This window comes from Nannospalax galili, unplaced genomic scaffold (genome assembly GCF_000622305.1).
Source record: "Nannospalax galili isolate Female #2095 unplaced genomic scaffold, S.galili_v1.0 scaffold591, whole genome shotgun sequence".
NCBI classification, from domain to species: Eukaryota; Metazoa; Chordata; class Mammalia; order Rodentia; family Spalacidae; genus Nannospalax; species Nannospalax galili.
The window spans coordinates 5,496,726-5,509,109 of NW_008330926.1; the positions used below are offsets into that span (position 1 = coordinate 5,496,726).

The 12,384-nt window shown below is 40.5% G+C and overlaps 1 protein-coding gene across 1 annotated transcript in view; it reads left to right on the forward strand.

Annotated features, from left to right (window-relative positions):
* The window catches only part of LOC103751986 (small proline-rich protein 2G), a 219,455-nt gene extending 208,417 nt beyond the window's left edge, over positions 1-11,038 (forward strand). Inside the window, exon 2 of the mRNA XM_008855622.3 lies at positions 10,715-11,038. Coding sequence (XP_008853844.1) covers positions 10,734-10,979 — 246 coding nt within the window. The 5' untranslated portion in view covers positions 10,715-10,733 and the 3' untranslated portion in view covers positions 10,980-11,038. The remainder of the gene's footprint in view (positions 1-10,714) is intronic.
* Positions 11,039-12,384: the final 1,346 nt, after the last annotated feature.

Consider the following 12,384-nt stretch of genomic DNA (forward strand, 5'->3'; position numbering starts at 1 on the left):
ATAAATTTTGGTCTTTTTGAGACAGGGTCTCCCTGTAGCCCCAGCTGTCCTGGAACTCACTATGTAGACCAGGCTGGCATTGAACTCATAGAGATCCACCTGCCTCTAACTCCCAAGTGCTAGGATTAAAGGCGGCCACCACCACGCCCGGCAATAAAATAAATTTTAAAAAGAATGTGGGGGGTTGCTGGCAAGATGGCTCAGTGGTTAAAAGCACTAACTACTTTTGCAAAAGATCTGGGTTCAACTTCCAGCACCCACATGGCAGCTAACAACTTTCCATAACTCCAATTTCAGGGGATCCAACAGCCTTTTCTGTCCTCATGGGCATTGCACGACATGGGTGCACTTACCTACATGCAGGCAATACACGTATACATATAAAATAAAAATAATAAATAAAATAGTTTAAAAAAGAACACTATTGAAAGACAATAATTAGTAACAACAACATGTTCTCTATCATTGATAATAACAATGTCTGAATTAGGTAAAACTTCCATTAAACTTATTCCTGACTTCCATGTAATCATTATTTAAATACAGCAGTTAAAATTGTTAAGTTAAAATCGTTAGCGTATATTACTCCTTTGAATGGTTAGGTAAAGCTGCTACTGAAACAATGAAGTTTTCAGAGGTAGGACTGAGGTCAAAGAGTATATGTTGTTTTTCTAAAAGTTGAAAAAATGGGGAGGAGTCATTTGGGAGTGCTCTGTGATAACACTGGGCAACTGAGAAGAATGTGTCAAGGGGTGTCAACCCAGAGCTTGGGGTACTGAGATCCAAAGTGCAGAAGACTTGGAGTCCTGGTGACTCCCAAGCAGTCACAGTGGGGGTGGCTTTATTAAGATTACAAGGTCAAGCCTAATCATATCTATGCTCCGTTGCAAGGAACAAGGCATATGAATTATGGTTGTGGTAGTCACTCTTGAGGATGGTCGTATGTCACTAACTATAAAGAGTTTTAAGGAAAGTGTTCTCAGTGTCACACAAACTCAGTGATCCTTAGATGGCATATTGAGGTCAAGGGGCGTAGACTGAGGAGGAACCTGCTGTAAGTGTCTTGGTAGTGCCAGGTAGTGCCAGGTAACTGGTTAGAGTCAAGGAACATGGCCAGAGTTACGATGTGGATAATGTGCAGGTAGGTTGAAGGACTGCAATCCTATTGATTCAAGTACCTCATTTACTTCCAATTGAAGAGCTCCCCGATTCTCTAACTGGGACAAGGAAGGGCTTTGCTAAGGCAAACTTCTCATTAAGTACATGCCCCAGGGAAGAGGATCTCTGGGAAGGACATGTTCAATCATGAGGGTCCACATCCAGTCAGCTGTAGCGTGTCAAATGAACTGCGTTTGTGTTGCCCATGCTGACAGTTGTTAAGGTTTGGACTGTTTGGTTTTTCACTCAGGTTCTCTGCAATACTGCCACCCTCCCGGTTCCACGCTGGCTTGAAATAGTTGCACAGTCAGATTGATGGGTTGGGGGAGATAAAGCAGGATTACAACTTGGTTTAATGAGAAAGACCAATTGTATTGATCTTTTTTATGTCATGTAGTCAGTAGAATTAGTTTATGGTGATAGGTTAGTTTGGCTTTTTTAAAAGAAATATATTAAAATTCATAAGGGGACATAATGAGAAACAAAAAATAAGAAAGGGCTCTCCTCTTCTATAATTTACTTAAAGAGTATGTAGAGATATGCTTTTAAAAAATGTGGCGGGGGGATTTGCACTAAAGGAGACCCGTGAACCTGGTGGTGACTTCTTGTGGGACAGCTTTCTTCACCTTTGGAGACATTTGATTGTGTGTGCTCAGTAGCAACTCTTAATGGCTGATTGCATCAGCTGCTGGAGGAGAGGCAGCATCCTTGAGCAATAGATTGACTGCAGAGGGACATCCAACAGACAGAGAAACAAAAGCTCATTTAACGAGCTGTGTAATTGTCCCTTTGATTTTTCAAGTGCCTGCTTTAATTTCCCAGTGTCTCATGACTGTTGGAACATCACACCTTTCCCTAAGACAGTATAAAACCAAAGCTAACTTCTGTATTTTTACCCAAATATCCTGAACCATGCCTCCTCCAAATGTCCAGCTGTGCAGCACCCACCTCTGCAAGTCTAGCAAAGTCCATGGGTGTACCAGTCCTCATTCTGCTGGAAGCAAAGTCCCCCTCAAGAGTCATGTCGGTACTCACCAAATTTCAGAGCCATGAAGTAAGTACAGATATTTTACCACAGGCTGTGGGTTCTGAATCTTGGTATCATTAACAGCTGTACCACCCTGAATGTCCTGATCTCATCTTAATCTTGCTGTCATGCTTTTGAGTGTGCCTTCGCTGACTTTTCCTACTGCTGCTACGTGAGCAGTTCATCCTAAAGGGACTGAACTGCTTGTCTCTAAGCAAGAACCACCTTCAGTTCTAAGCTTTCTGACAGCTCAGGTAGAGGAGCCTCGCCAAACCCTGCAGTGTCTCTTCAGTGTATTATGATCCTGGTGGGGGTTTCCATCCTCAGGCCATGCACCTTCCATTCAATATCATAAAGATCAAGCTTTGTGGTTCAATGCAGATTTGGGTCTTCTTCATTATATTTCTACTAAAATACTCTGATTCTAGCACAGCTGATCAATGTTTCTACTGTACGGCGGTATGTGTGTATGTTTTAGTGTTTTATCTCTTCCTCATTTACTTTAGAGCTTGGAGGTTTTAAAGTATATATTTTACAAATCCTGTTTAGGTAGAATCTGTAATGATGACACACCACAGAAAGGTTTCCCAACGATTAAACCCACATCCTACAACTTTGTGAAAGCTCTTATATTGCTCTAGGTCCAAATGGAGGACTTCCTGACTTATGTCACAGACTTATCCTTAAAAATTAAATCAGGACTGGGTGTGGTGGAGCACACCTTTAATCCTCGCACTTGGAGGAAGAGGTAGGCTGATATCTGGGAGATGGAGGCCAGCCGGGTCTACATAATGCGTTCCAGACCAGATGGGGCTCCAGGGAGACCCTGTCTCAAATAAGCAAACAAAGAATTCAGGGGATGCTGGAGAGATGGTTTGGTGGTTAAGAGCAGTTACTGCTCTCACAGAGGACCCTGGTTTGGTTCCCATCACTCATATGATGGGTAACAACCTCTCTGCAACTTCAGTTTCAGGGGTCTGATGCTTTCTTCTGGATTCTGGGCACCAGATACACATGTGGTATACAACAAACATTCAGGTAAATACACATACACAAAATAAAATTAAATAAACCTTAAAATTTAATTTAGGGGCCGTCCTTATACACCCAGACCTTGCTTGGGTTCGAAAGCATGAGCATAAGCCCAGCCAGGTGAGCACCCCAGACGCCACCTGCTTATGCCATCCCTACACTTCCAGATCGGCCTAAGGACATGCAGCCTGCTTACCAGTACAACCTAACGAGTGACCCAGATCCCTAACCACCTGCACCGTCCTCATATTCCCAGGTTTAGGTGGAGTTGTGCAGATCAAGCACCAGCCAAGACCGAGTTCCTTAGATTCCCACATGTTCATGTCATCTGTCGCCACACTCCTGGAAGGCCTAACTCCGGTCACACAGCCTGTGTACCACCCCAGCCTGGTGAATGCTCCAGAACCCTGCCTACCCATGCCATCTCCATACTCCCAGGTCTGACACAGGTAGTGCACCTTGCACACTACTCAGGCAGACCCAGCTAGGATTCACATTCACATGCTTTCTGTTACCACTGCGTTGGAATTACCCCTGTTCCTCCAAACTTGGGAGGCAGAGGCAGGTGGATCTCTCTGAGCTCTAGGTCAGCCAGGGCTACACAGTGAGACCCTGTCTCAAAAAAACAAAAGAAAAAAATCAACACTGAGTCTCTGAAGGATTAACTCTTCATATCTCAATAGTTCATACTGAAAATCAACGAAGCTTGGGCAACAGTAAAAACAGAACCAAACTTCCAGTCAACAGGTAGGCTAGAATCTCATATCAGACACACAACCACATGTCCAGGTCACATCTCAAAAACACACACAATATGATGGCAAAGACAGTATGTCATCCTCCCAAACCAACCACCTAGGAAAGTTCTCCAGTGAGAATTATTACCCAGATGAACCTGGGGCACAGAATTTAAAAGAACAATAATAAGCATGATTAAAGAATGCAGAGAATTTTAAGAGGACAGAAATAAACACCTTAATGAACTTAAAAGGATAGGAATAAACTCCTGAGTGAAATCCAAGAAAAGATATGAAGCTGAATGAAATGGCAGACAATTCAGGACTGAAAAGTGAATTCAGTAAAGAGATAGAAATACTGAGGAAAACAGCTCGAGCTGGAATGAAAACAGAACTGAAAAGCCTCAGTAACTCAATTCAGAACTCAGGGGAAATACTGAGCAGTGGAATGAACCAAGTAGGGTAGAACACCAGGATTTGAATAGAAGTAGAGGACCACTCAATCAAGGGATGTGGAAAACTAACACACACACACACACACACACACACACACACACACACACACACACACAAAAGTGATGTGCAGGAACTTTGAGTCACCATGAAAAGACCAAATATACAAATTTAGGCATAGAAGAAGGAGAAGAATTTCAGGTCAATGTCAGAGACCAGATCCTCAACAGGCTCAGAGAAGGAAATTTCCCTAAATTAAGGAAAGACATACCCAGACAGACACAAGCAGCACACTGAACACTAAATAGGCATGACCAGAAATGAAAACTCATATAGCATATAATAAGTAAAAAGCTAAATATGCAGAACAAAGAGAGTACTGAAGACTGTAAGAGAAAAATCATGAGTGACATAAAGGAAAACCTGCCAGACAAAGAGCTGACTCTTCTATGGAGATTTTAAAAGCCAGAAGATCCTGGAGCAATGTACTTCAAGTTCTAATAAAGCATAGATGCCAACCCAGACTGCTTTACTTAGCAAAATTAACTGCCATAATTGAAGGCAAAAGAAAAACTTTCCATGGTATAAACAGGGTAGACGAATTCATGTCCACCAAACCAACCATATAGTATAGCAATACTAGATGCAATAGTTTGAACTGAAGAGAGGAATCAGCATGGCCAGAAAGAAAACAAATTAAGCTATAATTACTGAAACACAAAATAAGACTAAGAACATAAACAGCAAACTCCCCACAAACAAACAAGCAAGCAAAAGCAACAACATATATTCATCTTTCAGTAATAACTTCAAATAGTAATGGTCTCACCTATCCAATGAAAATATACAGGTTAGCTCAATGGCTTAAGAAACAAATCCCATCTTTTTGCTGTACATAAGAAACTTCAAGGATGGGCAACACCTTGGAGTGAAAAGATGGAAAAAGTATCCTGAGCAATGAGACCAGAAAACAAGCTGTGCTTGCTATCCTAATATCTGACAAAACAGATTGCAAGCAACGTTAATCAGGAAGGATAAAGAAGGACAATTCATTCTGATGAGGGGAACAGTTAACCAAGACATTACAATTCTAAACATATATATATATATATATATCGAATTGAATTGGTGCACCCAATTTCATATAAAACATATTACTAGATTGTAAGACATAGATTAGCCCTCAACTCAGCAATAGTAGGTAATTTCAATATCTCACTTTCTCCAATAGTCAGGTCATCTGGACAAAAAGTAGAGAAATACTGGAATGAAATGATACCACACATGAATTGAACCAGACAGATGTCTGCCAAAATTCTCACCCAGATGCCAAAGAATATACATTCTACTCAGCAGCCCATAAAGGTTTCTCTAAAATAGATCGCTTTTGGGACACAAAGCAATTCTCAACAAAGCCAGAAAAACTGAAATAACTCCATGTATCCTATCTGACCACAATGCAATAAAGTTTAATATCAACAATAAAAGAAGATCTAGTAATTAAGCAAACTCATAGAGATTAAACAACACACTACTGAATGATGAATGGGTCAAAGAAGAAATCAAGAGATAAAAATTCCTGGGGTCAAATGAAAATGGAAACACAGATGCTTACAATGGCACGCACTCCTATATGGGCCTCCTGTTTTGTTCTGTTGACCTACACGTCTGTTTTTGTGCCAGCATCATGCTGTTTTTGTTACTGTAGCTCTTGAAATATGGCGTGGCTGTTCCTTCAGCATTGCCCTTGCTGCTTAGTATTGCTTTGGTTATATGGACGTTTTGGTGCTTCCATATGAATTTTAGAATATCTTTTCTATTTCTGTGAAGAATGTCATGGAGGTTTTGATAGGGATTGCATTGATTCTGTAATTGAATCAATGGCTTTGAGAGAGAATCAGTTTTCTCCTGAGACAAGCCCCCTAATAGGTTATCCATTTGTAAGTGGGCAGCCCTAAACACATGCACATACAAGCAACATTAAATAGACTCAGTGGTATATATGTCAATAATATTTATAGAAGGTCATGATTTTTGAGAGGGGTTGGGGTGGGGAAATCGGAGGAATTGGGAGGGAAGAAAGAGGGGTGAAAATGATGTAAATACAGTATTCATGTGTGGAATTCTAAAAAAAATGGATTTTTATTATATGCATAGGAGTGTTTTGCCTGCATGTACTTAAGTGCACCCAAGAATACAATGCCTTCAGAAGCCAGAAGAGGGAGTCGGAGCCCCTGAAACTGAAGTTATGGACAGTTGTTAGTCACTGTGTGGGTGCTGGTAACCGAACCCAGGTTCTCTGCAAGAGTTACCAGTGTTCTTAAATGCGGAGACAGCCCCTCAGAAAAAACCCATTTAATTAAAACAAAATCAGATTAGGACTGGTGAGATGGTTTAGCTAGCAAAGACACTTGCCTCCAAGCCTGACAGCCTGAATTCAGTCCCCAGGACCCACATAGCAGAAGGAAAGAACTGACTTGTGTAAACTGTCCTCTGACCTCCACGCCCACCCTCTCTGTGCACCTCCCCCTCCACAACAAATTAATTTAAATAAGAATTTACAAAACAGAAATTAGACATAAGAAAGATTTCCAACATATGTATTTCCTGCAATTTATTTGATTTGGGAATATTATGAAAGGGTGATGGAGCGAGAGCAGAAGGCGGGAATCCCATGGTGGCTGCAGTATTTCTCTGGGATGTCAGGAATTATTTTACCATAATTTCGGTTTCTTTCTACTTATCTCTGACTTACAGGCGCCATCTTGTTTAAGGCTGTACAATACATAGTACTAAAATTTAGGACGTACTGTCAAGAATTGGAGCAATGAAAACTTTCGGCTCTTCTATATCATTTTTCACAAAGCAGTATTTCATAAAAACCCTTAGACAAGAAGCAAAAGCACTAGAGTTGAGTATGGGACAGTTTGACCTTAACATTAATACAGAAAAGTTGGTTAGCTATGCAGATAGATGACAGTTAAACACGAGACCCATACCATGCATGTGTATGTTTGTGTATGTGCATGCCTGAATGTGAGTGTGAAGTCTGCTGTGTTATGTCTCAGGCCTTGGAGACTCAAACTTGGAGAAACTTTATTGTGTGCAGCTCTTCACCTGCGGTATCTCTTCTTGTTGCTGATCTGCAAGTAACCCTGAGTTCACCACCTCAGTCTGGAATGTGATTACAGCTGTCCTCTCTGTGGTGCCTGTGCCATCATGATTTTCAGTAGATTTTATCAGTGAGTTGTAATTTTTTACAGTGAGAAATTTCCTTATGGTTTTTCTATTTGCATATATAATGTATCTTGATCACATTTATCCCTTTATTGCTCTTAGTCTTATCCCCCTTTCTTTTTCACAAATAAGTAGACCCTTCAATTTTCATGCTTTCTTCACACCCCAAATTACAGCTCTGGGAGAAAATGTGATAGACACTTGGCTTTGTGGGAATGACTGATTTTCTTTAGCATGATACCTTGCGAATGGGGCATATTCAGAGAAGAGTTTAAATTCTAACTGAGACTGGTTCCTGATGTTGCAATCCCATTTGGCCAGCTAATTTTCTAATTTTGGATGCCAGAAACCATACATTTCTCAAAGGATGATGCTGTAGATGGGATGAGGAATAGACATGACCTAATGAGTAAAGGCACTCAGCTTTGTCCTTTGGTATTTTTATGCGTTTACATGAACCATCGGATAATGAAGTCATTTGTTAGTACCTGGCCTCAGGTGCTGAAATGATGGTTCTTTCCCTATAGTGACATGACCAGTGGCATTCTTGGCCAACCCTTTCCTTAGTGTCAAGAACATTGGTAGTTCCGAGAAGCTAATCTGCTTAACTGAGGTTGACTCAGTGTTTCTGTATTTCCCTGTAAAACAGCTGGTGGTTTCTTCACAGATCTTGTCTTTTCTTATCATCTTTTTCTTTATATTTTTCTAATTATAAAACTATGCTTTTTAAAGTTCCTAATTATTTGATCAAGACAAAGAAACCGTAGTAACATGCTTTCAATGTTTAATACACAATATTTACTCAGCCTTACTGATTTCAGGAAGAGATAATGAAAGGAAAGAAAAACATGTAAATGGGTTGCTGACATGTCCTCGGTGACTAACGGCAGCACATCCTGAGAGATGCCAGCGTCTTCATCTTGTCAGTGCAATTTGGTACATGTAGCAGAGGATAACTGAGCAGGTGGAGGGGGTGAAGAGCTTGTATAAAAGACAGAAAATAAATATGCATACAAAAAGATTTAAAAAATACTGTCTTTCAAAGTCACTGTAAATGTGTTGCTGACATGTCTTCGGTGACTAACGGCAGCACATCCTGAGAGATGCCAGCATCTTCATCTTGTCAGTGCAATTTGGTACATGTAGCAGAGGATAACTGAGCAGGTGGAGGGGGTGAAGAGCTTGTATAAAAGACAGAAAATAAATATGCATACAAAAAGATTTAAAAAATACTGTCTTTCAAAGTCATTACATCTACTTGAAAAGATAGTAAAATACAACATATAAGATTGACCGAGTTCATACGCCCTCCTTGAGATTTCATAATTTTATGCTCTGATAGTCTCCACTTCCTAACTTACTTGGAATTATTTACTTGTGATGACTAAGACTAGGCTTCTTGTTTTGTATTATAGGGACCAGCACTGAGTACCACATAGGTGAGGTTCACTAAATAAATTTGGAATGAATGCTTGTGATTTGTGGTCACTTTTCCTCATTTCCTTCTTGTGGTGATTAAGAACATGTTTTACAAAAAATAAAAGGGTTATAATACATCTTCAAGAGAAGTAAAGACAAAAGGCACCAAAGAGATTGACTTAGACTCTGAAATCAGAATGTGTTCAAGGGAAGTAGCATCATTCTCAGTAGAAAGATGGCGTTTCCAAAAGACAGAGAATGCAGGTCAAATCTGAAATGGCACAGATGATAGAAACATGGAGGAGAAAATTTCAGGCTGAGCAGGACCAGTAGACAGCCCAATGTTGTCAGTAACGACATTCAAAGGTGGGTGTTATTTATCCGTGGTTTTAGAGCAAATTTAAACCCAGGGTGAAGAGAAGACCCTAATCACAGGGCTGGTTAAAGGTGGAGCTTGGACCATAACCAAGTTTCTTCTGTTTCTTTTTTGCAAACTTGCAACTGTCCAAGAAAAGTGAAAGTGGAAAGGGGTTTACATTCCACAAAATAGCAAAAGTAAAACAAAGGGAGAACATGTTTAAGACACAAGACACAACACAGAAAGGGGTATTGTCTTCAACCAAGAAGGAGCTTTGACGACCGAGTAGAGAACCCTCATCTTCTCCAGCTGCCTGCAGTTACTGAGACTGAGAAGGAAGGAAGGTTCTCTGAGTCACAGCACTTAGCTCCGGGAGGCTGTTCAAGAACAGGATATTTCCCATTTGACAGAGTCCCTGACAAGCCAGTTATGGATGGATTTGCATTTTGTTAGGAAATCCTTGGCCCTGCCCGCAATTAGGCAGTTGTACTTCACGCTGGGTGGGGCAGCCAGTCCTATAAAGAGGTGTTCAGTGCATGACTGCACTACTTCTGGTGCTTAGGTCCCTCTTTGCTCTGGAAACCCAGGTGAGTCTGATTTCTTGAGTTGGTCTGTCTTTTTGGGATGCTCGTGTATTGAATTTAATCTGAACACAGAGAGTTTGATGGGTTCAAACTGTGATCGTGTTATGAATGTTACTTAGCAGGAATTTTTGTAGTGAATTATAATGATACACTATACTAGTCTTCTTTGGATTTTGTTTGACGTATAGTTTGGTATTCATATGACAAAGCAAGATAACAGGAATGTTTGATTTGAGAAGAGAACAGAAAAATGTATTTCACCCTTCCCCATATCTTTTTGGAATCCCTTTCAAAGGCTGATGTTGGAAGCAGATGGGAGACCCACTAATGCTTCTCACAGCTATTTTCTTAGCCCGGTCATTCTCCATGGACTACATGAGTTAGAGATGAATTGCTTGTAAGAGTTTCAAGTGTTTCTGAAATTGTGACTTTCTTGAAGACATTAATTATTTTCATGAAAAAACTATCAGCTGGTTTTATGAAACAGAAATATATTCTCAGGTAAAATTGTATGAGATAAAAGAAAGCTTTGCCAAAGTCTATGAAGCAAATTTCTCAAGTGGAAGGGGAAATCTGGGAAGTCCTAAAATGAGACACGGGAAATTACTGTGTACACTGGGAGAGAGACGTAGCATCTGTAGTTCTATAGCTAAACTTCTTTCTTTCTGACTATCCCTTCTTGTGAACATTGTCATGTAATTTCTTTCAGATCCTGAGACTTCAGAAAGATGTCTTACCATCAGCAGCAGTGCAAGCAGCCCTGCCAGCCTCCTCCTGTGTGCCCACCCCCAAAGTGCCCTGAGCCCTGTCCTCCCCCAAAGTGCCCTGAGCCTTGTCCTCCACCAAAGTGCCCTGAGCCCTGTCCTCCCCCAAAGTGCCCTGAGCCATGCCCCCCTCAGCCATGCCAGCAGAAATGCCCTCCTGTGCAACCTCCTCCACCCTGCCAGCAGAAGTGCCCACCCAAGAGCAAGTGACAACTTTGGAAATCATCAGGACCAAGAGAAGATAAGGAGCATTGTCTTCACTGAACACAGCAACACCTTCATCTTCCCTTCAAAACCTGTCATGGATGCAGATCTTCTCCACTCTTTATCCTTTAATCTGCCTGTGATAATTCCCTAGAGAAAAAGGCAGTTTCCTGAGGCTGTTCTGTTCCTGTCAAGGAGCTGCCTGGGGCGGTTCGGAATCCCAGGTGTTCAGAAGGAGGAGCAGTTGTGCTGTCACCTGGATGGGGATTTCTACCACCTGGGCACTTCCAGCTGCTGTTTCACTTCCTGAATAAAGTACATTTTGGTGATGGTCTGACAAACTTTTTCTTTACTTGAAAAACTCTCTTGTTCATATCATATTATTTATTTTTATTCCTATCCTTTGATAGAAGGGGTTTTTTAATTTAGTTCAATGTTGTCTGAAGTGAGTCATATCCAAGACTAATTCTATAGTATTTCAAATTTATGCTATTGTCCTTATTAAAATCTGACTGTTTTGAAGAACAAATTACTTAACTACTTAAAATGTCTTTTTTCACAAGGTGGGAATCCATATCTATTAATGATTAGTCATCATTTATTTACCTATTTTCTGTCTATCATCTATCATAAACTTGTCATTAACCTAAAATTAAATTATTATCTACTATCTAGGCCAATGTCAGACCCATAACGAGTGCTTGGTGTGTGGTAGTGTATGTCATCAGGTGGCTTTGACTAACTAGTCAGTGAATATTGTTTTTATTCTGAACTATTCTTTCCCTGCTGTCCTCCTTATTCACTAATTCACTCATTTCTTATGTAGTGTTACAGAAAAAGACTTCGGGAGAACTTGTGGAATGTCGTTCATGATGACAGTAACCTTATACAGGTTGCATGGAAGAAAGGGTCAGAGAGTGAAGAGGTTGCGAACCTGCCTCCTCTCCGTGTGGTTCTCCCTCTCACTAGAACAGCCCATGACATTCAGTATCATCACTTTCTCATTCTCATTTTTCCCTCTTGGAGACAGACTTTGTAGACTAGCACATTTCAAAGCAGCCGATTATATGGGGGAAATAAGAAGTCACTGTGCATGTTGAAAGAAAAGCTCAGACTGATGAAAGTCCTGAAATAAGTAATTGATGTTTCATTACAAATAAAGAAAGCCTGCAGTTAGGCTCCCTACACTGACATGCTCCCGGTAGAATTTTAGGCTAGAATATCATTTTACAAAAACTTTAAATAATTATATATGTGTATATAAAACCAAATAAAGATGATTTTTCTGTAATAATGTCCTTGAATATAAGCACATGTTTCAATTTAAAAGCTTTTTGAAGGTTTTCTGCCATCAAGATAAGCAAAGACCAAGTCGTCACAGCATGGTAAATTGCTGTATTTTCCAAAGGCG